At 43.1% G+C, this 24,727-nt stretch overlaps 2 protein-coding genes and 1 long non-coding RNA gene across 3 annotated transcripts; 2 read left to right on the top strand and 1 right to left on the bottom strand.

Moving 5' to 3' along the window:
* Positions 1 to 183: 183 nt before the first annotated feature.
* On the top strand, positions 184 to 4,672 carry zgc:114041 (uncharacterized protein LOC574425 homolog). Its single transcript, XM_047341164.1, is given in 6 exon segments — positions 184 to 746; positions 1,416 to 1,884; positions 1,964 to 2,107; positions 2,288 to 2,552; positions 2,554 to 3,041; positions 3,410 to 4,672. Coding segments are annotated over 5 exon segments (1,284 nt in total). The 5' UTR covers positions 184 to 746; positions 1,416 to 1,682; the 3' UTR covers positions 3,595 to 4,672.
* Positions 4,673 to 5,098: 426 nt separating this feature from the next.
* On the bottom strand, positions 5,099 to 21,650 carry gldc (glycine dehydrogenase (decarboxylating)). Its single transcript, XM_047341342.1, has 25 exons — positions 21,140 to 21,650; positions 20,899 to 20,977; positions 17,927 to 18,062; positions 17,429 to 17,593; positions 17,197 to 17,274; positions 16,943 to 17,090; positions 16,667 to 16,863; positions 16,463 to 16,559; positions 16,118 to 16,223; positions 15,718 to 15,857; positions 15,218 to 15,298; positions 15,014 to 15,111; positions 14,025 to 14,109; positions 13,904 to 13,945; positions 13,648 to 13,790; positions 12,421 to 12,496; positions 10,188 to 10,313; positions 9,766 to 9,915; positions 9,252 to 9,364; positions 8,794 to 8,935; positions 8,134 to 8,245; positions 7,941 to 8,036; positions 6,672 to 6,844; positions 6,484 to 6,564; positions 5,099 to 6,065 (listed from the first exon to the last, which is right to left on the bottom strand). The coding sequence occupies exons 1-25, from the start codon at positions 21,449 to 21,451 to the stop codon at positions 5,925 to 5,927; spliced, it is 3,117 nt and encodes a 1,038-aa protein (XP_047197298.1). The 5' UTR covers positions 21,452 to 21,650; the 3' UTR covers positions 5,099 to 5,924.
* Positions 21,651 to 22,338: 688 nt separating this feature from the next.
* Positions 22,339 to 24,527, top strand: LOC124852440. Its single transcript, XR_007032962.1, has 2 exons — positions 22,339 to 22,625; positions 22,887 to 24,527. It is a non-coding gene; the product is annotated as an uncharacterized LOC124852440 (long non-coding RNA).
* Positions 24,528 to 24,727: the final 200 nt, after the last annotated feature.

Genomic DNA, 24,727 nt, shown 5'->3' with positions numbered 1-24,727 from the left:
TCACCGAGCATTTGATCTTTTAAGGTTTTGGAAGCTTTGTGCATCTTTAAGATATAAACTACGTTGAGGAATTTGTTGTGAAATCTTGACTGTAATAAATTTCATTGCATTATGCAAAATGATGCAAGTTAATTTATCTGAAATCAAAGCTGATTATTTGATCATTTTAAGAAAAAAATCACGATGTGTCCAAATGTTCATTTTCCACATGAACAGTAAACAACAATTTTGAGGATGGACCAGTCGCTACTAATTAATAAATAACAACTTAAACGTAATAATGAATATTCTAAATATATATATAACACATTGGAAATGATTCTTCAAACCCACATTCACAACAAGTCACCATTTGCTTCACAGGATAGAAAATTGCAAAGGAACTGCAACAATCATCTCTAAGCAAACACACCATTAGTGGCTCAGTTAAAATAAAACCCTGACTCTCCATGACACTTTATTTTGAAATCCGGATTCAGCTTCTCTGAAGGTAGGACTGGGGCTTGACCAATGAGCGCGGGCTTCATTACAGCTTTAATGTGTCCCAGCTGTTCGGAGAAGTCCCGCTTGTTGGTGATCGTTTGTAGAAAATGAAGAAAACGTGAAACGGCGTCAGAAACGTGCAGGAAACCGATGATTCCTGACGAGAGAGAGAATTTAAAGCTTCTGACAGTTTGTCTGCAGCACGTGAAGAATCATGTTTGTTTCAGGACATCCGGAGCAGGACGAGTAAAAACACACAACACGTGAGTCTGACATGTTGATATTGTTTGGATTGAGTTAATTGTACAAGCCGCGTTTTTTAATTTGGAGGAGAAACCGTTTAAAGGGACTTTCCACATCCTGTACTTAAATAAAATCATTAATTATAATTAACAATTAACGTGATGCTGAAAATACGATGTTTCAGGTAAAAGTACCGCGTTTAATATTCCAAGTGAGTAAAAGCACTTGTTATTATATAAAGCACTCATTGTACCGAGGGAGCTGCGCCCTCTACTGGAGAGCTGCTCTAACTTCAAGGCAAATAAAATGTTAATAACTCAAAATTGTTAGATAACTTGAACTTAACATGGGTAACTTACGGACGCTCGTTTCTACCCAAGAAGTTTCTTTCAAAATTATGTCTTTAATTTATTCTGTTAAAGTTCAAAGCCAATCATTTTCTAGTTCTGGACAAAATCATGAGACGTGTCCAAACTTTCATTTTACACTGACAGTAAATCCCACTTTTAACTATTGACCAATCAAAACTAAGTAATGAATAACACAAAATCATTCGATAACTTTCAGCCTAAATTGTGACTTACTGCTAAAATTCTTTACATATATATCTATAATATAACTTATCCTATATCTTTTATCGTAATATTCTTTTAATTTCTCACTTATTTAATGTTTTTTCCTGGTGAAAGTTTGAGCTTTGCAGAGTCGAGCGACAGCAACAGTTCAACAATTCTTCTGGTGTATTCAGAGGACTGGAGGTTTGGCCTCTGCAGGAATGTGACTATCTGACTCCTGTCAGTGAGTGAATTGTTTGTCTGTGCCTGAAGCTGCGACTTGACTCATTCCTGTATCTGTGTGCAGTTTGCATTCTCATTTTCCTGAAGCTTTATCTGTTCAGTGCGTAACCACCTCTCGGCTCAGGCGGGACAGGAGAGCAGCCTGCAGAGTACCTGAAGATGACGTCCAGGAGAGCCGGCCCCCCCGATGGCGGCTACGGCTGGGTGGTGGTCACCTCCGCCTTCTTCATCATGGGCCTCACTGCCGCTGTCCTCAAGAACTTCGGCGTCTTCTTCCTGGAGATCCAGAGGCACTTCGGCGTCCTGAGCAGCACGGCCTCCTGGGTCACCTCCACCACCATCGCCATGTTTCACCTCGGAGGTAAAGATTTGGTTTCAGCTCGATGACCTCGGTTGTTTTTTTTTAACTCTGGATGTTTGTGGTTTTGTGTTTTCCTCAGCCCCAGTAGCCAGTGTGCTGACCTTGAGGTTTTCTCAGAGGGCGGTCATCATAGTCGGGGGTCTGCTGACGGCCTCTGGGATGATGCTGGCGTCTCTCGACCTTGGTCTTCCCTGGCTTTATCTCACCATGGGCGTCCTGCAAGGTGACGCACACTCAGTTTCACTTGTTGCAGCTTTAATGCACTCGTCTTTGCTTAATTCTTCTGTGGAAATCAGACTTTTCTTGGTGTTTTTAAACCTGTCATCCGGCCCTTTTGGACTTGTTTTGATTTCACCGCCAAAAATGCCGTTGCTGGTTGAAGATTTCCATCGTCTGTTTCCAGGAACGGGCATTTCCTTCTCGTGGATTCCTGCCAACAGCATAGTGAACCACTACTTCGTACGATGGCGTCCTATCGCCTACGCCGTGGCCAGCTCAGGGGAGTGCGTCTTCGCCGTCATCTTCAGCCCCTTCTTCCACTGGCTCATCGAGATGTACAGCTGGCAGGGCGCCCTGCTCATTGTTGGAGGACTTCAGCTCAACCTGTGTGTCTGCGGCGCCCTCATGAGGCCTCTGGAGACGACTCAGGGCTCGAGCCAAGAAACCAAAGACGGTCCAGAAGGACATGCTAAGACAGTGCTCGCTGCTGAGAAACCCTGAACTTATCCTCTACATCCTGTTTGCCATCTTTGCAGCGGCAGGTTTTTTCATCCCACCTCTCTTTCTAGTGCCCTTCGCCAGCAGCGTGGGGATGGATGAGTACTGGCCCGCCTCGCTCCTCTCGGTCCTGGCGCTGGCGGACCTGGCTGGAAGGCTGATCTGTGGGTGGGTCGCCAACATGAGGCTGATTAGGAACCTGCAGCTGCTCACCATGGTGGTCACTCTCGTCGGGGTCATGCTCCTGCTGCTGCCGATCAGCCACAACTACTGGGCCATCGTGTGCTTCACCTCGCTCTACGGCTTCCTGTTCGGCTGCGTGGTGGCCATTCACGTCACCGCCATCGTGGACATTGTTACCCTGGAGGGATTCGACAGCGGCCTGGGGATGTTGATGCTTTTCAGGAGCATCGGCGGCTTCATGGGTCCACCGGCTGCAGGTGAGCCGTCTGTGTTTAGAGCCACATGTGAGTGTGGTACAAACGTTCAGTTGAACTCACAGACTAACAGATTCGATTTTGGTGGTTCAAAGGTCAAGGTCACGTGACCTGTTGTGAATGTGATGGAGCAGGAACAGGCAGGAAGGGCATTTCACCTGGACTCAACCTGATTATCTTAGCAACGCCAAAGAGAATCCTTTCAAACTTCAAATGTTCAGACTAATTGATTAGACCTGGGGGGTCAAAGGTCACGGTGGTCTCACACAAACGTCTCTGCAGGTCTACATCTTCCAGAAGGAACGGATGAACCTCATCGTTTATTCATCAGCTCTGGCCTCCTGTGTGAACGACTTGTTTTTCCATTCCAGGCTGGCTGGTGGATGAGACCAATGACTACAGCGCTGCCTTCTACCTCTCGGGCCTGTGCCTCATTTCGTCGGCAGTGTTTGTCGTCCTCGTCGACCTCCTGGTTCAGAGGAGAAAAGCCGCCGAGGCTGAAGTGCATCAGGCGGACGGTCAGCTGGAGAGCTGGGACGCAGAAAAGGTCAAGTGAGAGTTTTAAAGAATTCTAACATGAGACACTTTCACAGGAATGAGCTTGAAGCGTCTTCAGGAACAGACGCTGCAAAGAGAATCCTGTTGTTCTCACAGCTCCGGCTTTTTTATAGCACACTTTGTTTTTAAGTAATATAAATTGTAGCCGTGAGATGTTGATGTTCCAACGTTCTTTTTCACTGGGACGACTTCAGCTCACAGGAAAGGAATCACAGATCAGGTTGAATTAATCGAAAGCGGGATCATAAAGATTAGTCTTGAACAGATGGACTGAGCTGTCTGTGCTGCTCAGCCGCGAGCTCCTTTTGTTTTTACTGAGGTCAAATATCCAAGAACAGGGTCGTGCATGTTTAAAGTCTCTTATTGCTTTAAATTTACAAAGCACTGTTTTTAGCAAATGCTGCTCAAACAGGATCATGGATGACAAATATATTTCAGTGGCTGTTTTTAAGTAATGACTGTTACAGCGTGTGGTTTATTTATGCTTTTTTTTAAATGTTTTTAATAGTTGAACAGTGGAGCTGTGACTCAGAGGAATCATGTTTATCAGTGTTATTAAAAGTGACAAGATTTTCCGTTTTGATCTTTTCATGGGACTTGTGATATTCTTCATTTTTAATAATTACGTTCATCAGCAGAACAGGTGTCCGAGTTATCTAAGCTAAATATCTGTATACGATCTTAGGAAAAAGCTAAAGTATTGTTATTTTGTTTTAGCTGTGTATGTCTCCTGTAGATCAACAAGGCTGTAAACCACACGTGTGTCAGTGCAGCAGGGAGCCAGGACCTTTAATCAAACTTTTTTTTTTCAGCTGCACATAAACACCTCAGGTTTCTGTTGATTTTCTGTTACTGGTGTTGGCACTTTGAACAAGATTAAGAATATTAGGTCATAAAAGCTTCAATCAGTCGAACAGAAGCTTCGTGATCTTTGAAGGATCAAACCAGGTGTTGTCGTACGCACAATTTTCCACAGTACCGTTTTCTTAACTGACACAATTCAGTCTTAACGTTTAAATGTTTGTTTCTGATATCAGACTAAGAATTAAATCTCTGCACTAATGGTTTAAAACGTCTCCTGTGTGACTCTTCCTGCTCCGTCTGAAACTGATACCAGTATGAGGATGTGTGTATTTTAAGAAGCTGTGGCCTGTACATAAGTTCACTTATGTAACTAAATTCTTGAATTAGGTTAAACTGGTTTCACGTGGTTAAACACTTTGTGCTAAAGCTGAGACAATTAACCTGCAGCATACTTTACATAGATTTTTAATTATCATCTTATTTATTATTAATTATTATTATTACACTGGTTCCAGCTTCTTGGTATAAATTTTAAAGTTTCTGACAAATGCCTTTTTTAAATGTGAACTTTTAAAGAAAATTAGTTTTTCTATTTTTATTGCATTTCAGTATAAGGTTCAAGATGTGATAACATCTCTCCAGTCACCACTGGGTGGCAGTGTTGCCTGAAATTAAAAAGTCCATCTCCACACACACACTTAAAGACAAATGTTTAATACAGATTTTTTTCATCTACAGACAAAACATTTAGATTAGAAAATAATTGCTTTTAAAATTAACATTAAGACTTCTATCTTCTATGCGGCGAGCGAATGTCACAACATACATTAAAACATGTTCATACTACAGATGCATATTAACAAGGAAACTAACTGATATCGTCAGGGATTTGAAAAACAAATGGGGAAACGTGAAGGCAGCTATTTTACACGACAGATTCCAGGCACCAAGGGCGTTTGTTTTCCTTTTTAAAGTTAACTTTACTCGGTGTTTCAGAGGTGTGTTACGGAGCCGCCTCAGAAGATGCACCTTTGGTCCATTAAAGTTCGAGTGGGGGTAAATTCCATGACCCCAATAAAAGAGGGCGTAATCATACAAAGTCCAGTCCCAATATCCAGCTCACACATAGAAACCCATGTATAAAAAGTAGAATAAGAATCAGGGCTGTTACAGTTTGTGGTGGGAAAAGTGCTCCGAGGGCTCGTTTAGACGATTTGCTGCTGCTGGCTCGGTTTGATTTAACAATTCACACGGCAATAAAAATGAAAAATCTCACGTCATGAAAAACTAAGAAAATAGACTTTTGTTGTCCCATGAAGAGCCCGACAGTATTGATCTATTTTCACCTAATTATCAAACTATCGAGAATATTTTTATTAAACTCCATCTGAAATATGAGCCTCAGTTAGCAGGACTTCACACTGTAGCGTTTTTAGCCCGAACCCTCTCACATTTTCACAGATAATTCTAAGTCTGAGTTCTTGGAGCTTTGGCCGGACATTGGGACCAGACCACAGGGAGCGTCTACGAGGACGCTCGGTTCTCCTCGTACGGAGACTCGTACGACTCCATGGGGGGGCAGGTGCACACAAGGTTCTGGTCGCCGTAGATGTCGTCGATCCTGGAGATGCTCGGCCAGAATTTGGTCTCGGGCCTAATGAAAGGCTGTGAAAGTAAGAAAAGAGGGATAATGGTGAGAATAAAAGTAGTACAGGATTTAAAAGTAGTGGATGCTACAAAGTTTTTACTCCATCCCAGAATCTGTGCTGCATCCATCCCATATCTCTACTCTTCAGTAGTTTGATTCTGATCAGCACCAAAATGTAACTGGTTACTCCCTGAGCCATAACACACCCTTCAACTAAGTTTCATGAAATCTTGTCTGGTAGTTTTTGTGTAATCTTGCTTACAAACAAACATCGGGGAAAACATAACCTCGTTGGTGGAGCTGTAGAAGCTTGTGGTCCATCATGATTGCAACTCTTACTTCTGACCACTAGAAGGCGATGGAGACCATGCAGTTCTTATCTAAAGCACCTATCGTTACAGAGGGAAGTTGCAGCAGAGCCAGGAGGTCACTCACCAGGGGGAAAGCTGCGAGCTCCCTGGAGTAAGGTCTGTCCCAGTTTGACGACGAGATGCAGGCCAGAGAGTGAGGGGACATCTGCACACACACACAGAGCTCAAGTAGTATACGTCACAGCTTCACATCAGCCTGTGTAATTCATCTTTTCCCCTCAAACAAAGAGAGGAACCCTCCCAGTAACGTACCTTGAGCGGATTGACGCGCGAGTCCATCCTTCCCTCCTCGATGTCTGCGATCTCCTGTCGGATACCAAGCAGGGCGTCGCAGTACCGGTCGATCTCGGCCTTGTCCTCGGACTCTGTGGGCTCGATCATGAGTGTACCAACCACCGGCCATGACATGGTGGGCGCATGGAAACCTGGAAATCATTTAAAAAAAGAGGGTATAAAAACCAAGATATTAGAAAAATAGGCTGAGAGTGAGACAATCCTGTGCATCTAGAATCTTGAAAGAAGCACCGACAGTTGCAGAAGACCACAAACGACAATCTCAGACAAACAGAGGTTGATCTGTGAAACCTACAAGGCTTCACACTTGGATGAGGCCATGACAAAGTCATATCAGACCACTGATGTTGCTCGGGAATCAGACGTATAGAAAGATGTAACGACGTGGAAAAGCAACCTGGTTCTTAAAAGTTAGTAAGTTGAACCAATTCTGAACCAGCACCAGGTTCATCTTGGTCGAAAAGGGTAAAAGCAAAAAGTAACAGGGGGATATAGGGGAAAAATAGAAGTGTTTGTGTGATGATGAAAAGAGAAGTAGGAGTGAGGTTGACCAGAAAGACGGAGCGGACTCAGAGGGCTGATAAAGGAGAAGTGGTTTTTGATTAATAAGGGATTTCATGACCTGACCGAGCCCTAAAACTTTCCAGATTCAGTTTCTGACTCTTCTGATGACAGGAAAGTGGTGAAGGAAGGACGTTGGACAGTGAAACAACCAAAAATGATTTCATGTATGACGCCATTTAAGGAAAGCAACAGCAGTAAATGGTAGCAGTATAGAAACCACTGCTTTTGGACCATTGAGACCATTTCTCCTTCATTGCATTAAATTACACTTCAACAAACATCTGACAAACTCATCACTGAGACAGAAGACTCATTGTTATTTAGAACCCAACATGGATGTGGGTAAAATTATCAGAATAGATATAATAGAGACAGATGAATATGATTAAACTATTTCTGCCCTTAATAACTACAACATTTAGTCAAGTGGTTTTATTAGTTTTCTTATAAACAGGCCAGAGAGGATGCCAGTGAAAACGTAGCAGGGGAAACTTGAGGAAGAAGATGGTTTGCAGTTTGACAAATCTCCACCCGCTTAGCCTCATTTTTTTTTTTTTAGGGCTAAATAAAGACAGGATAATCTTCATCACGTCAATGTGCCGGCTGAGCAGCACTGCAGCACCAATATAATACTACAGGAAGAATGCATTTAACTCAGCTTACCGTAATCCTGCAGCCTCTTGGCCACATCCACGGCCTCGATATTTGCCGTCTTCTTGAATGGCCTCACATCCAGGATGAACTCGTGGGCTACGAAACCTGATGGACAAAAGGACATAGAGGGGAGAATATTTAAAATGTAACATACGCTGGTTAAAGTCTTTTCTTTTGCAGTTTAGAGGCCACAGCAGTTTACCTTTCCTGCCCCTGTAGAGGATCTTGTAGTGACCTTCCAGCCTCTTGGCCATGTAGTTGGCGTTGAGGATGGCCACTTCTGTAGCGTGACGCAGTCCCTTAGATCCCATCATCTAAACACACAGGAGGGATGTGAAAATCCCTTCTGACACTGACATTAGCATCAGATTAAATTTATGGAAATTAATATATTATGAATCTAATTGATGTAAAGATTCAGATTCATAGTGACAAAATGTCTCTTTAAGCCGACTCTAACATCTGATTATTTATTACTGATGAAACATTCAATCATGTAGCTTTGCTAAAATGTCCGTGTAACATTTTCACTTGAAACGCACAAATAAATCCAGATTTGGATAACAGACACAACAGGAACCGTTCTGTTCAAGAACCGACCACGTCATCATTTTATCTAGGTCAAGAACATAAAAATAAAAATCTTATTATAGGAAACAGCTTTTTTGCCAATTTAGTCAATAAGACAGATCCTTTCCTTCACTTCCCTAAAATCATCTGCCTCTTTTATTCAGTCACTTCCTTCCAGCTGATGAGGAAACACTGAAAACAGGCATTAGCTCCTGTACCAGACAATATTACAGAAACCACATGCAGGAGGCAGGATTCCAACACAACTGGGGGTTCGATCCTCTGCGCTGACCTTGATGTAGGCCCAGGAGATGGGCAGGATGGCACTGGAGCCCCAGGGGGCGGCGCTGATGGTGCCCAGCGAGCTGCTGGTGTTGCCTGACTGCATGTCTACCACCGGGTGGGTCGGCAGGAAAGGGGCGAGGTGAGACTTCCTGATGAGGAGGAGATAATTGCCGTGAGGACATGTTGAGGTTCAAAGTAGATAAATAGAAAATAAATATTTTATTATCGAGATTAAACCAGATCCAAACACTGGTTTTAATCTAGTGTGAATCTGTTCATAAATAATAGGAATATTTTTTTAGCTGAAGCTTTAACATTCATTGCTGTGTGATGCTGGATGTTTCTACCTGCTTATACAGTACAAACATGCAGGAGACATCATTTCACTGACGAGCACCTGAGCTTAAATCTCACACACACACACAAACCAAACTGACATTTACTCAGTTGAATATTCTGACTCACACTCCAATGGGCCCCATGCCGGGTCCTCCTCCACCATGAGGGATGCAGAAGGTTTTGTGCAGGTTGAGATGAGACACGTCTGAGCCGTAATCTCCAGGACGACACAATCCCACCTGGAAGAGAAGGAAGAAATAAAAAAAGAAAGGTTTGGGCTCTATAGCCTTCATTCATAGGACAGGTTCTAAGCGTGGCAGTGGAGAGACATGTAGTAAAGGGATGATTTAAATGTCCTTTTTATGCATTATTGTACGGCTTCATTACTTTGTGTTTTTGTTATTCAATGTATAATTTCCATATCCTAAAGTTTTTAAGCCTATAGCCATTATTGTAATTAGCTTTGTAATTAGTATTTTCCCCCCAGGTTATCCATTAATCCATTAATCTATTAATGGATTAATGGCACACCTCTATAAACCTTTACCCCGTTAGCCTCCGGTTATCACAAGTCATATTTAACTTTCCACGAGCAGTGTTCAGAAGATCAGAGATGTTGCCCTGCTGCTTGTTCCCTCACCTGGGCGTTCATGTTGGCACCGTCCAGGTACACCTGGCCACCGTTCTCATGAATAAGATCACACACGTCCCTGATTTGCTCCTCAAACACGCCGAAGGTGGAGGGGTAGGTGATCATCATGGCCGCCAGACTCGCCTTGTGTTTATCAACCTGGGAGGAAAAACATAGTGATTCAAAATATATTAGGGACAAGAACCCTCAGAACTTTAAGGGTGAAAGTTGCAGATTATAATCCACTATTAATTCAGTGGGTTCACGTCAAGATAAAGGACCCTCCCCTTTGTCTCCTCTCCCTGATACCTTCAATGTCTCCACTGTCAACTCTACAACAAAAGGCAGAATCCCCCCCCCAAAACATTTCTGAAATACCGAAATTTGGTCAAAGGTTGAAAAGTCAAGTGATGATCTTGTGTAAAACTCACCAGAGCCTTGAGATGTGCCATGTCAGTGTTGCCGTCCTTGTCCACCTCCACCACCTGAACCTTCATTCCAGCCATCTGAGCGCTCGCTGGGTTGGTGCCATGAGCCGACTTGGGAATCAGACAGACCTGGAGGGGAAGAAACAACAGAGGGTGAACAAAACCAAATATCTGGATAAACCAAAAGAGAAAACACAGATAAACTAATGTTGTATTTAAAAACATGGTATTATAGTGTACAGTCAGGATATGGCTGCAGAATAAACTAATTAAGTCATGATGATTTAAAATAAAGCCAAAGGATTGTGTGGGCACTCGGTGCAGATCACAGACTAACAACAACAAAAAGGTGCATATTAATATATTTAATTTCTTTATGTGTTTAAATCTTAATTCTGCTTTGTATAGAAACAATATCTTAAAAAGCCAAAATATATTTTATTCTAAATTTAAAAAACAAGTGGTGTGGCCTCTAATTTCCATATATACACCGTTATACAGTAGAATTAATATAAAATGTTTTCTTTATATAAAAAACAGGGTTTTCAGAGGCTAGTGTGCGTGTGAGTTGAAATGCTGTAACTTTGGAAATTTTGATGCAGCCACTGGCTCTGATGTGTAACCAGCCCACCGGCAATTTATTGATTTTATCCCTTATTAGGGTGGCACATCTGACATTTTGGGTCTAAGTGTCCCAGTTGTGCGACTGTGGGTGGGGTAACCTTGACAAATGACTGACTGGGAAAACATTGCCTGTCACACCACCGACTTGCAGCTGTCAAAGTCTTAAAACCTCCAAATATGGAATCTTGGACGCAGGCGACCTATGGTGGCACCGGAGCCTTTTCAGCCCCTTTGTTTGCACAAACGGTTGCGAGTTTGGACCTTGACTTGATTTCAAGGGAGCAGCGCACTATCTAAGACGTCCTTACGAGGGCAGCTATTAAAAACAGAGGCCGAATAACAGCACAAACCAAATACCTGAGTCAGCCCGTCTTTAATCTGAGTGAGTGTCTTATCTCGTCCTGCAGCTAAACAGCGTATCTGAGACCTATTAATCTGTGATGTCAAATTGACCTGTTGTAGCCCGAGAACAATAAACCCAATAAACTGTCAGGAGCACAGGCTGATAAGAGCACAAATCAGCAGTTCACAATCCACAAAGTATTTTACTCTACTTTTGATTTATCAGCATCTGTCAGTAGACATTAAGTCAGCAAAATCAGAGCTGATAATCCATGTACTTGAAAGGGAAAACCACTCCGTAGATAAATGATTTCTTCTTTAATAAAATATATTAAAATTATGGTTTTGATATAATTCGATTGAATTAAATGATTTGCATCTTGCAGAGAGCTGGATGAGAGGACCAATACCACTTATGTGTATAAAACATGAAGCTGAAGCCAGAGGAAAGTTAGCTTAGCATATCTCAGCATTAGTTAGGCTACCCTGGCTCTCTCCAGTGAGTTGGCACATTTTCTGCTTGTAGCTTCCCATTTAATTGTTGGACACAAGAGGTTGGCTTATTCATCCATTCGTGGCCGTTTCCCCAGATTTCAAACGATTCCTGTAAATCAATTTCCCCTCCCAGTTCCTGAGGTTAAGTAAACATGATTTTAATCCTGACATTCCTTTGGGTTATTTGTACATAGAGCAGATCATTTGGAGACTGAACACATGTTGGACGACAGAATCAGATAAAAGAAGTGTCATTAAAATCGTATTAACGTCATCATAACACAAAAGCTGCTTTCAGACATGCAGTGGAGTCCGGACATTTTTCTCAAGCTTTCAAAGTCTGAGTAAGAAAATGTCTGAGCCCATGTGAGAATACAGCCAGAAGTGGACATGGTGATGATGTTTCTAACATGCGGCGTTAAACTGGAAGAATAAAGATATACAAATTTTAAAAAAGAGGTGCCATACATGTTGAAGACGCCGACAAAAGATGTCGACTTACAAAAACTCATAAGGCTTCAATGTGCTGTTAACAAAAACATGTGGTGTCCAAAGCAGAATGTATATGTCGTGTCCGGCCTCCTGCTCTATCCAGAGGGACGGCGTGTTTGCCTGGAATGATCCTGTTGGTGTGAACGTGTCTGCCCTGGACAATCTCCCAGCTGTGTTCTTTCACATTTTCTGAATTTCATGTCTGAAAACAGCTTCATTCACAACGTTTGTCGGCGTGACTTTCGTCCAATTAAGACTCTTATCTCAGCCGCAGCACACTTACACTTCTCGAGCTCTCCCCCTTTGAGTTCAGGAAGGCTTTTATGGCGGCCAGGCCAGCGTATTCTCCCTGAGCACCACTGGAAGGCAAGGCAAACACACCGTGGTCACACACACACACACACACACACACATCCTTACCTCAGCACAGTACAAAGATCAGTCTGCATTACCAAAAGAGGAGAGGGAGATGTGATGAGAAGCAAGCTGCATGATAACTCTGTGGGCCAATGTAGCATGGTGTACTATTCATAAACCCACTGCCTCTGATAAGTGGTGATAAGCAGCAGATGTAGGTGTGTGCCGTGTCAGTGGAAACCTGAAATAAGCTGTTATGCATATTTTAAACTGACCTGGAGCGCAACACATTCTGTTCAGTTAAATTCAGAAAGTAAAATCGTGTTTATCACATAAATGAAATGATCACATATTCAGCAAATGGTGATGAGGTCTTGCATCATCGAAATCACACATATACGACAGGTTAGAAAGGCCACAAAAGTTAATTATCTACAGACGTAATCTATTTAACAGACAATCTAATGAAGTTCTCTCTCATAACTTTCAGTAAAAGAAAATACTGAGAAACTATTTGGTTCTTGGAATTTGAAGCTGAGGCTAAAAGGTAATTCCATTAGTTTTGCAGGTATTTTATCCTAAATTGGACAAATCTAACTTTTGACCCGATGGTGGCGCTATGTGGAAACCAAAGCTTTTAGCAGAGGTTGTTACAGTTCATTTCAAATTTCACTGCAATTCATCCATCAGTGGTTGAGGTAATTAAGTCCGGGCCAAAGTGGTAGAATAACAGAACCGGACCGACCCGGAGCCATGAAGCGAACAAGACTAAAAATAAAATCAATCATCTTTAATATTTTATACAAGTTATAAGTCAGGGATTATGGTCTCTGAGCAGAGCAGCATTTAGGTGCCGGTCTGAGTTAAATACAAGTGTGTGGTGCAACAAAATTAAATTGGTTTGTGCTTATTATTGAGATTTAGCATTACATATGGGTCATGTCCACATCACTTCCAAGTTTAGAGCTGTCCTCACCGATATGTTAGACTGGTCTTGTCTCAGGATGCCTCTTTCTTAGAGGCTGAAAACGTTCCACGTGTCCCATGTCCACATAAGTAATGAAACAAGTCTATAGTGATACTAGATTCCTTCTTGTTGGGTCTGGATGGAACCTTCTTCTCCGTAAAGACCTCTGAAGGTCAGAGCTCTTACCTGTTTGGCTGGAAGGAGATCCTATCGTAGCCCGTCACCTCACAGAGGTCCTTCTCCAGCTGTTTGAAAAGTTTCTGGTAGCCCTCGGCCTGATCCAGAGGCACAAACGGGTGGATGTTGGCAAACTCCCTCCAGGTGATGGGCTGAAGAAGAAGAAGAGGAGGAGGAGGAGGAGGAGGACAGCAGTGTAGGTGTGGAGGAAAATCCAATTTGTTCTACAGCTTTAACAATTCATCACATTTACAGAATTACTCACCATGAGTTCTGATGAACTATTTAACTTCATGGTGCAGGAGCCCTAAAGACAAAAAAAAAAAAATTTTTAACACCAGTGTTTGCACATCTGGATATGTGGTTTAGCCTCAGGTAACACTAACCAGTGGTATCATGCTGTGCACCAAGGAGATGTCCTTGTTCTCCAGACGCTTCATGTATCGCACAATGTTGGTCTCAGAGTGGTAACTGGAAACAAAGATTAACCAGAAAGATTTAACGACTTTATTCTCTGATGCCAAATATGTGAACTGTACATATTCAATTTTTATAGAAAACAGTAGTGTGCAAACGTTTGAGGCATTTTATATATTTAGATTGTTATTCATGATGCAGTATAACCAAGGAGGTGTCTGTTGAGTCAAAACATGTATTTCCAGCATCACAGTGACCTCAGACATTCAGCCAGAGGAACAAATGTCTAGCCTCCACAAACCCTGAGCTCAACAACATGTGGTTAATAATAAAATGTTTTTAAATCTCACTCGACATTTAATGCCTGCAACTTTTGCACAGCCTTGTCTGTCACAATGATTATGTAAGAGAGTAAACTGAGGACTTGGACATTAGAAGTCCTGATAGTAGACTGACTTTATGGCAGTAATAAGACGAGACGCCCCATTTTCAGCTGCCGGAGGTTTTCAGAAGTTGCCATGAAGGCAGTTACTGAAAACCTATTGCTACTGCAGAAATTGAATGAATCTCTTAATTGAATGTATGGAAAACAACAGAAATTCTACCAGGAACAGCAAATCTTTGTATAGAATAAATTAAACCAGAGCTTGAAAGATCACATAGAGGCAACAGGGGTTAATTAAGGTTTTTGGACTGATATTATACACTTATTTCTTAAATTATGGTACTTTAAATGCTTTAGACCCAAATCCACCTGTTGTTTTTGCAACATACAAACTAGATTTAAAACCAGTAGCAAACACAGAAGGGCCTCATATCCAACTATTGGCACTGTATGTAAAGTTATGCAATAAAGTTCTGATATTTATGACTCAACAGGTCATAAAGACGACATGTCTGTGCATCGTCATCATCGGTGTAGTGGAACACTTTGTGCCTGAGGGTTGAGATCACAAACCTGTTAAAAACCTGGTGCGAGAGGTACTTGCTCGTCCTCTTGAAAGGACTTCCTGTGATCCCCTTCACCCGCTCCCCCATCTTCTCGGCTATCAGCTCCTGGAAATTCAGCATTTTCAAATTAAAGCCAGCGGCACCCCTATAAATATTACTAATGTCACTTCACTGTCAGATGAGAGTGATCATCAAATGTGGATGAACGTACAGCTGACGATTCACAGCCAAAGACCCAGAGCAAGTCGTCCAAGTCCCTCTCGGTCACCGTCTCGTCCAGAGAGACGCCCAACTGTGGAGAGCACAGCAGGGAGCAAAACATTTTAAATCTTACACTGACAAACTCACACCTTTACCCAAAACTACTATTACAAAACATGATCAAAATATACAACAACAAAAAAAGAGGTTAAATAAAATACATTCATTTGCAGAGTGATATCATTTGTCAGGTTGGTTGTGATTTATCCAATAATATATTTTTGTCATACATTTTTAATAATTTATCGTGCAGTGTTTTCTGTTGCTCTGCGACTTGAACACATTTCTCCACATTAAATGCAGTGTTACCTTGTGCGATCTTTTGGTGCGACAACAACAAACATCGCTCACAAATGATTTCCTCAAGAATGTCCCCCCCCCCCCTCGTTGACTGTGATCCTGTTGCAGTTGTTAAACTACCAAGAGCCCGATGAATCACCACTGACTCACCACTCCCTCAGTGTAGACGCGCAGGTTTATCTGCCTCTGCGTAGCTCGCTCCAAGATGTCTTTGGCCGCCACGCTACAGTTGATCTTTAGGGTGTCAAAGAACATGTCGCTGTGTAGCCGGTGTCCTGCTCTCTTCAGACCTGAAACAGTGAGTGGGGGGGGGCAACAGTTACGTACTGTTCATTCTTTCGATAGATAAATAATAATGAAATCTATGGAGGGTGCAATTGGAAAAGAAAGTCTTTATTCATGTGTCAGATTCAGACATTGAAATAATGGCATCCCTCAGCAGATTAACGGCCCAATACTTTAAATATTCAACCAATCGACTTCCAGAAAAAAACCCTGCTTCTGAATTAATTTAAGTTTAATTTAAAGCCAAGAAAAGACAACATCTAACCTTCAGCGAGGATTAGTGCAGCATTATGTGTCCGCTCAGCGATGTGTTTGAGGCCCTGAGGACCGTGGTACAGACCAAACATCGCAGCCATGTTGGCCAGCAGAGCCTGGGAGGATGAACAGGGATTTCATCACATGCTTTTCAACCAAATAATACAAGCAAAAAAATAATTAATCAAAATACAACAAATAAAGAAGACATTTTGTACCGTAATTAATTCTTAAATGTAAAGGTAAAAACATACGTTCTCATATAATGGTTCAAAATGATTTCACTTCCTACTTCACTTTGTTTTTATATAAATAAAAAAGGATTAACCTGTATAAAATGAGAACCTGGTCATACCTGTGCAGTGCAGATGTTGCTGGTTGCTTTGTCTCTGCGGATGTGCTGCTCTCTGGTCTGCAGAGCAAGCCGGTACACTTCCTTACCAGCTGCATCCCTGAAATATAACAATGATATATATGAAATAAAACCGTTCAATAAGGAGACTTTTGAATTGCATTGTTTGAGGCACTGTTGTTTTTAGACAGGAATGTTATGTCTCACCTGGTGACACCAACCATTCTGCCGGGCATCATCCGGACCAGGTTTTCTTTAACAGCGAAGAAGGCAGCGTGCGGACCGCCGTAGCAGAGAGGAACTCCAAACCTCTGGGAGCTGCCCAGTGCAATATCAACACCAAACTCTCCAGGAGGACGCAGCACGCAGAGAGCCAGAAGATCTGTGGCACAGCAGGCCAGGGCCTAGACGAGGAAGGGTATATGAAATTAAATCACGGTGCTATATTTAGTCATAAGAATATCTGCAGGAACTTTCTCTTACCCCTCCTTTGTGTGCACGGTCCACGAGGGCAGTGAAGTCTTCCACCCTGCCGTCAGTGTCTGGATACTGGAAGAGCACGCCGCTCACATCCTTTCCACTGAAGTCCATCTCATGAGGCAGCTTCAGAACCGTTTTTACCCCAATGTAGCTGCAACAGAACAGTCAAAGCTAGAAGGTACTTTGCTAAAAAATTTGGAAGTAATGTGTAGTAGTAGTTTTTTGTTTTTCATTTCATGCGTGTGTGAAGTACATACTTGGCTCTGGTCTGCACCACAGCAATAGTCTGAGGATGGCAACGTGGGTCAATGTAGAAAGTCCTTCTTTTGTTCTGTCTGTGAGGAGTAACCACAAATAACTGGTCAGAGTGACTGAAGCTTCTTTTTCTGCTGCAAGTGTTGAACATCTTTAAACCATTAGATTGAAGTTTACAGCCCAATCTGAGCTTGTTCTCCACATCACCACTTGTGTTTGTCATCTTGTGAATACCTGTGGCAGAGCTGCATGGCCTCAGCAGCCGCGGTTCCCTCGTCGAGCAGGGAGGCGTTGGCGACGGGCATACTTGTGATGTCACAGATCATGGTCTGGTAGTTGAGGAGGGACTCCAGGCGACCCTGAGCGACCTCGGGCTGGTAAGGTGTGTACTGAGTTACCCTGGGAACGAGACACACACTATGAGTCTAAACAGAGCGAGTGTGGAAACTAGGACATGGACCGGATAGTGTGCAAGGATTGCTGATTGGCATTTTGGTGAAAGAAAATCTTGTTTGGCGGAAAGCATGAGATCTTTGGGTCATCAGACCTCACATGAGAAGTAACTTCAAGTCACACAGCTTCCTATTAGAGCAAGTTACTGTGCATCACCTAAATTTAGCTTCAAATTAGTAGCCAAACCTTAATAATAAAGCTTGGTTATCCGTGACCGTACAAAAAAAAAAAGATAAACAAGCTCAGATCTCCATACATTTATCTGGGGGGGCCACTCACCAGCCTGCATTCTCCAGGAGATTTCTCTGGATGGGCGGAGGTACTGAGCAGTTGTAGTAGCCCATGCCGATGTAGGACCTGTACACTTTGTTCATGGATGCAATCTTCTGCAAATGGTCCAGAATCTCATTCTCACCTGTAGAACATTTGAGGCACAACAGTGTTACTTTGGCTGAACATTCACATTTCTGTGCAACACTGAACAAGGAATATGTATTAATTATGTCAAACAAGATATGTTAAAAGACCTTTAGACTTGAAAAGCACCAGGTCTCTCAGTTGAAACGCTGGCTGTATGACAGGACTAAGAAGATCAGTGTGGCATGCAATCAGTTAGAGGCGATTGTGGTCCGAGTAGAGATCAGGCTGCTGTAATTAATCATTTAGCATCTATTTGGATCATTGACGAATTGTTTGAGTCGGAGTCAATTTCCAAGGAAGTCTCGTCTCTCAAATATGAGAAATCACTGCATTTCTTGGCCAAACAATATATTAAGTTGAATATTTATATAAAACAAGACATTTTATGACAGAGTCTTGAGCTAAAACTGATACTGACCATGTCAATAAATGGAGAACATAAAGGATATTTGATATTGACATAGTTGGTGTCCTAAATACAATACAGCCCTCCCCACACGACTGAGAATACACTGTAAACATTAATCAGTAAGGAAAATAAACACCTCATAGTTACAGAAGATGAGACGTGTGACACATTTCTGTCCATGTCACTTGCAAACACCTCTTCCCATTAGGTTTCTTCCCCAGTGGCTAGTGATTTAGCCTCATTCCACACTGCTGTGAGGGAGCTCTGCCAGTGCACAACCAGCCTCTGAGATTCCTCCGGCCTTCCTGGCTGCCTAGCAACCCCAAGGAATGGACAATACCGCCCGTCTGAACCGAGAGCCCTGACTAGTCCCGTTTTTTTTTTGGAAGAAGAAAGACACCTCCAGTCCTCGGTGGTGTGAGAGACCGCAGCCAGTCTACAAGCAGATATTTACAGCCTCTTCAAAAGGCTAAACGCTGCACATTCAACTGAACCAGACGAATTAAGTGCAGGAGTAAAAAATGATAGCGATTGAGGATAATCAGCCGGTTTAGTGTGACCCATTAGTGTGTATTTTTTGTGTGTCTGTGTGCGAGTTTGTGTCAGTGGGGAGGACTGCTTTCCCATGGTCCCACAGTTCTACAGGGCAACAAAAAAAAAAAAGCCTGATTCAGAGCCATCCAGGGGGTCTATTGTTGGAGAGAGAATCCCTCGCCGGCTTTGCAAACTGAAGCCCTCCAAAGCTGAACAAGCAGAAAAGTAGCACGGCCTCCAGTTTGTTCCTTCAGCATGGCTTGATGCATTATGAGAGCTGCCAGAGTCAGAGGAGGGGCCGACACAGGGCGGACCAGAGCCACTAGAGGCAACGTATGAAAACAGCCACAGCACCTGAGGATGAATTGATTTCTAGATGTACAAGAAAGTCTATGCTTGGATAAATCATCAACAAAATAACAGCATTTAGTGCTGAAATATCCTTTAAAGTGAAGTTAATGAGCAACTATTTGATGACAGACTTATCGTTTAGGTTCATTTTCCCCCTGGTTTCAGCTCCTCGCTGGCAATTTGGTTCAGTTTTGGCCTTTTGTTCAAACAAGACAAGACATTTATAATCACCGTTTGGGGCCTTAGAGAAATAAAACATTGCTTTTGTGCAAAAGTAATAAACTAATAGGAAAATATTCTGCATGTTAAATGATGATGAAAACAATGATTAGTTCCAGCTCGTATTCTTCTGTTGTTGTCCCTGTGATTACAAATGAATAGTTATAAAGGATTTATATTAGAGATCTGGAGAATGTTACGTCATGTGCTTCATACAAAGAGGCACTTCTACTACATAATAAACAGCTGGATCGCTGTGACTGTGATAATACTGCACATGTGATGATATCCATTGATACCAGAGGAGATGCTCTTATCATTCAGATGTTGATCTCAGCCGTATCCTACTGCACACTTTGAATTTTGCACATACACACGATCAAAACAACGTCTCCCCCTGCTCTAAAAAAATTACCATAAGCCTCACTCTGTGCAAAAAAAACATATTTGCATTTGAAAAACACTCATTATTTATGTAGTCAGGTTCAGGAGGGATTAGAGCTGACAGGGAGGCAGCGGATTTAAAAAAAAAAGAGGATTATATCAACTATTAAAGCCATTTATTGCATTTACTGCCTTCCTCTCTCCCATGGTGTGCTGGAATAAACCTCCTCTGGTAAATCTGACCCACTGCTCTGTCTCCAGCATGTAAATGTTGCTTTGAATTTCACTGTTTTTGTAGGAAATGAGCCAGAATAAAGTGGCAGAAAGGCTGCATCTGCTGAAATGTACATGCAGTGTGATGCATATGAAGCAACGCACACGCACACACACACACGCGGGCAGATCCGATGCAAAACGCACCAAAGTCACCTTATTAGGAAGCCCCTCGGCTGTGATGTAATGTGAACGCTGTAACCAGATTGAACTGGACTTGGGACCGGAGCTCAGGGCTGAACTTTACACTCCAGTTGCCATCCTATGAGCATCGGCTTCCCAACAGGAGATTGGTGCCGCTCGCCGAGTTTCGCAAAAACAACTCCAAATATGTTCAAAGGAAGACTTAACCAGGGGAGCGCGCACCGCGGCGCACAATAGAGGTGCAGCCTACATTCCAGCCTCCCTCCGGGCTGCGTTTAACGCCTGTTTTCAACGTGAGGGGGGGGGGGATAGCTCGAGAACACTGGGATAAATTATTTTCTTACGTGCGTTTTCATGAGATTTGCCGTTTTTAACCCCCCCAAAAAATCGAGGTTTGGCACAATAACGCGTCGAGGCGGGTCATGCGCTGCTGTGCCAGGCGGATGCAAAATGTAGCACGGACGCGTTATTGTATCAAGAACCAGTAAATATATATTAAAAAAATAAAAAAACTTACAAAGTGGATCATCCATTTTCATACTCCGCTTCATACGGATGGAGGTCGGGACCGTGTCTTCGATCAACTGGTCGATCGACTGCAAAACAAAAAGCAGGCGTTTGGATGAATAAAAAGCGCACAAACAAAGGCTGTGGATGTGATGAGAGAGAAAGTGATTCCGAGCTGAGATGTGGCTTCGTGAAAAGAAAAAAGGATGCGTTTGCTCATTATGGGAGAAAATCAAATAAATAAATCTTACCTCGAGTCCCAGAGCATCCAGCATTTCTCTCTTCTCCCTCTCACCTGGGCCGATGTGTCTCTCTGCGAAGTCGTCATGTCTGGGTAAGATTCTCTCGATCTGTCTGGAGGAGGCGGCTGCAGACGTCCTCACACCCCGGACTCCTGCTCCTGCTCCTCTTGCTCCTGCTCCTCTTGCTGCTGAGGACGCGCCACAGTTTCGGATGCTGCTCTGAAGTTTCCCCACCACGCGGCTCCTGACGCTCAGATGCCTGCACGGTGCGCATGGGTTCTTGGCCAAGAAGATCCCCCAGGACCTGGCGCAGCTCTGCATCTCTAAATCACTCTGCGGGACAAGTGTGCAGGGAACTGGTTCAGCCTTTTGCTCTCTGCTCCTCTTCTTCTTCTTCTTCTTCTTCTAATTCTTCTTCTTCTAATTCTTCTTCTTCGTCTTCCTCCCCTCGCTCGGCAGAGTTTCCCCCCACACTGAGGCTTGATGCGATCCCTCTGCCAACTCCTTCAAACTGCAGAGTTTATACAACTGCACAGTTGCACAGGGGCGGACCAATCGGGGCGCGGGACGCGGCGTGACGCGGTGACGAGCCCCGGTCAAACAGCTGCTAAACTTTCTCACGTGCACGCCGTCCAGTGGCCAGGAGCAGATACAAACACAGGAGGTTACACAAGTGCCCACGACACCACTGACCCCCACACACACACACACACACACACACACACACACACACACACACACACAGACCACTGAACATGTGTGAGGCTCAAACTGACACATGAGAAGGTGCATTGTGACATTAATTAAGCAATGATAATAAATCAGGCCTGGACTCTGACTCCGGCCCATGCAGGTCATCTTCACGCAAACCATGAGACAGCTAATTGTGTGGGTTACTCTCATTTGTAAAGTGGTTATACATGTATACACGTTCACCTGAGTCCACATGTATCCAGATGACAAAGTGAAACAGAGTGTAACTGGCCAACAAATACGACAAAAACTGATTAATTCTTAACTTTAAAAGTTTGGTTATGGCGTTTATCTTCTATTTCAATGTGTGATTATGTGTGCGTTTTATTTTTAGAGCTGTTTTTATCTGCTTTCTTTCTCTTAATCCTGTAAAGTGATTTTGAGCATGTGTACAACATGTGGTAAAGGGAAGTCAAGTTTCCTGTAGTTTCTCTTTCTCTTTCGCTGGTGGAGGGTTATAGCAAATCACATGACCGCTTTCTGGAAACAACAGCTCGGTATTCCCACAGCTCATCAAACAAGGGGGATTATTATTATTATTGAGGGGGTGTGGCTTGAACACAAGCCTGTTTTCTCCTACTTATCCTGCTTTTTTTATATCTTTGTTGGTCTGGTTAACGTTTCCTGTCCGACCAAAACAACCCTTCAGACCAACAGGAAAACTCCCAGTGCTCGTGAGTGAATGACCACCACTGACCTTTAGGGATTTATCACAATGGATCAAACAGTGACTTACAGACAGGTGAGAAATTAAAGGAAAAAAGCAATATACTTTGTATTGTTTCTACAAGTCTCTGGAGCCCTGCAGTTGCATGAGGCCTCGTTCTTTCAAATTATACTCGCTCATTTTGTATTTTGATGCTTATGGTGAAGAACCTTGTCCAAAATATCAAGATCAGGTGACTGCAAAAGTCCCGGCACATATTTCTTATCATTTTCATACGCATTAAACCCCTCATTTCTCATGATTTTTCCCCCTTTATTATCTCATCCTATTTTACAGCGGCATCACTGGCGCTGAAAACCTCCAGATTATGATACCATGGGCCTCCAGGCACAGCCGTGAAAGAGCCCTCCTACCTTCTCTCTTCTGTGTGGGAGCAACACCCCCCTGACTGAAGCAGACACAGGATGTAAACAAACAACGCACCCATGTGTCCGCTGAAGATTCCTCTGTGGTTATTCTGCATCTATTTACGATTCTTCTGTGTCTCTCACCAACAATCAATGTGTTGTCACAGTCACCTCAGACGGTGGCTCGGACCCAGGACCCCCACCAACACCCTTGTGTGACAATAAGGCCTCAATAAGGACACTCAAACAGTGCTTTGTTCAAAAACACACCATGTGTCAGAGAGACTTATGACCAGACATAAAAAGGCTTCTATTGCTGCCCAGGTTTGTCTTTTGCTTACATATGTCCGTATTTTGCTTTTACTAAACTAATTTTGGAAAAGTCGTTCATGGAGCACATATTCAAAGGCTCCAGGCAAGGGCTCTGCCACGGGAGCCAGGGCCAAGTCCAAAAGGCCACAGCAGACACTATCAATAGTGGGATGAGTCTCCGCCAGCCTCCACCCAGTGAAAAGAACATTTATTTCTGCAGAACCAGAGAGAAACCAACATCAGCTGCCAGAACCACCTTCTCTGGCCTGCAAGCAGCAGCATGAGACTGCTGTGACCTTACCGCTGACCTGGGGAGGAAGTTCCTAGAATGTGATGCCGTAACAACACTGAGGTCAGACAAGATGTCCTGGAAGTTTGCAAGCAGATCAATTTCTAGAACTCAGGGTCCTGAGAAATGTGCCAATGAGGCCTGTGAGACGAAAATGGAAAAGTATGGTCAGCTTGTGCCTGAGAAACAGGTTTAAACCGGTTGAGAGGCGATGCAGCGGGTTTGCAGGTCAGTCCCTCTGGCGGATCCACAACATGCAGGCCATAGCAGGTGCCACGAGGCAATTGGAATTGGAGATGACCACTGAGGAAGCAGAATTGCTTCCAAGGTAGCTGTGAATCCAGGGACGGGGGCCATGGGGCAGCACTATGGGTCACATTGAACTCAGGAAGGTCTTCAGGGCGATGCTGCAAAGGTCTCTGAGTGGCACAGAGAGAGTCCTGTCTTGAAGCCAATGGTCCACGTCCAACCTGACAGCGCTTGAGAGGATGTGCAGGGAAGACAAATAAACAAATCCAGGTGTGCAAAGATTGTGGGGTCATAACCAATAGAACTGAAGATGAAGTCACTGTCAAAGTATGTGTTCGCTCTGTCATTACGGGAAACTGGGTGGAGATTGACGGGAAAAACTATTTGAGGATAGTTTACCACACTTTATAAGAAAAGTGGAAACAAATAATCTCTGTATATCTGGGAATATAAAGAAATATCAGCATTGATCAGAGCAAAGAAAGGAACCGAGATAAAATATTGTGTTTTTACATAAATTCAGATAAAAAAGATTAAAGTAATTGAGAAATCTACAGCAAATCAAAAAAGACACATCATCCTAACTTGATTCATGAAAGTATCTGAGAAAAAAGCCCTGATATTTATTGTTTCAGTGTTTTTCATTTAGAGCCCATGAGCCGCCTGTACCCATGTTCATGACTCATAATTTGCAATAAAGCAACTGTTATTGTGTTGTCAGCCCTTCCTCTGTCTAGGAGTGTGTTCCGTCTGTAACTTGAGACGTGATTTGCAGTTGGCAGTTATTGCTTCGCAGCAGCAATTTAAAACATGAGTCGGTCGTGATGCAATCAGGTCGGGAGCAAAACATGTTTATCCCCAAAGAACGTTTGAGATAAACATCATAATATAAGTAAATACACATTATTTTTGAATTATGT

The sequence above is a fragment of the Hippoglossus stenolepis genome, chromosome 9, assembly GCF_022539355.2.
Source record: "Hippoglossus stenolepis isolate QCI-W04-F060 chromosome 9, HSTE1.2, whole genome shotgun sequence".
In the NCBI taxonomy this organism is placed as follows: Eukaryota; Metazoa; Chordata; class Actinopteri; order Pleuronectiformes; family Pleuronectidae; genus Hippoglossus; species Hippoglossus stenolepis.
The sequence above is the reverse complement of the archived record's forward strand: the minus strand, read 5'-3'. Positions and strand labels throughout refer to the sequence as shown.

What these genes read in the sequence shown, in the direction of transcription:
- gldc (XM_047341342.1), bottom strand. Translation starts at nt 21,451, where the DNA reads ATGCAGAGCTGCGCCAGGTCCTGGGGGATCTTCTTGGCCAAGAACCCA. An exon ending in TGCACTAATCCTCGCTGAAG is followed by an intron (nt 15,858 to 16,117) that starts GTTAGATGTTGT and finishes TCACTGTTTCAG; the next exon opens with GTCTGAAGAGAGCAGGACAC. An exon ending in GGCATGGGGCCCATTGGAGT is followed by an intron (nt 8,936 to 9,251) that starts GTGAGTCAGAAT and finishes CCTCCTCATCAG; the next exon opens with GAAGTCTCACCTCGCCCCTT.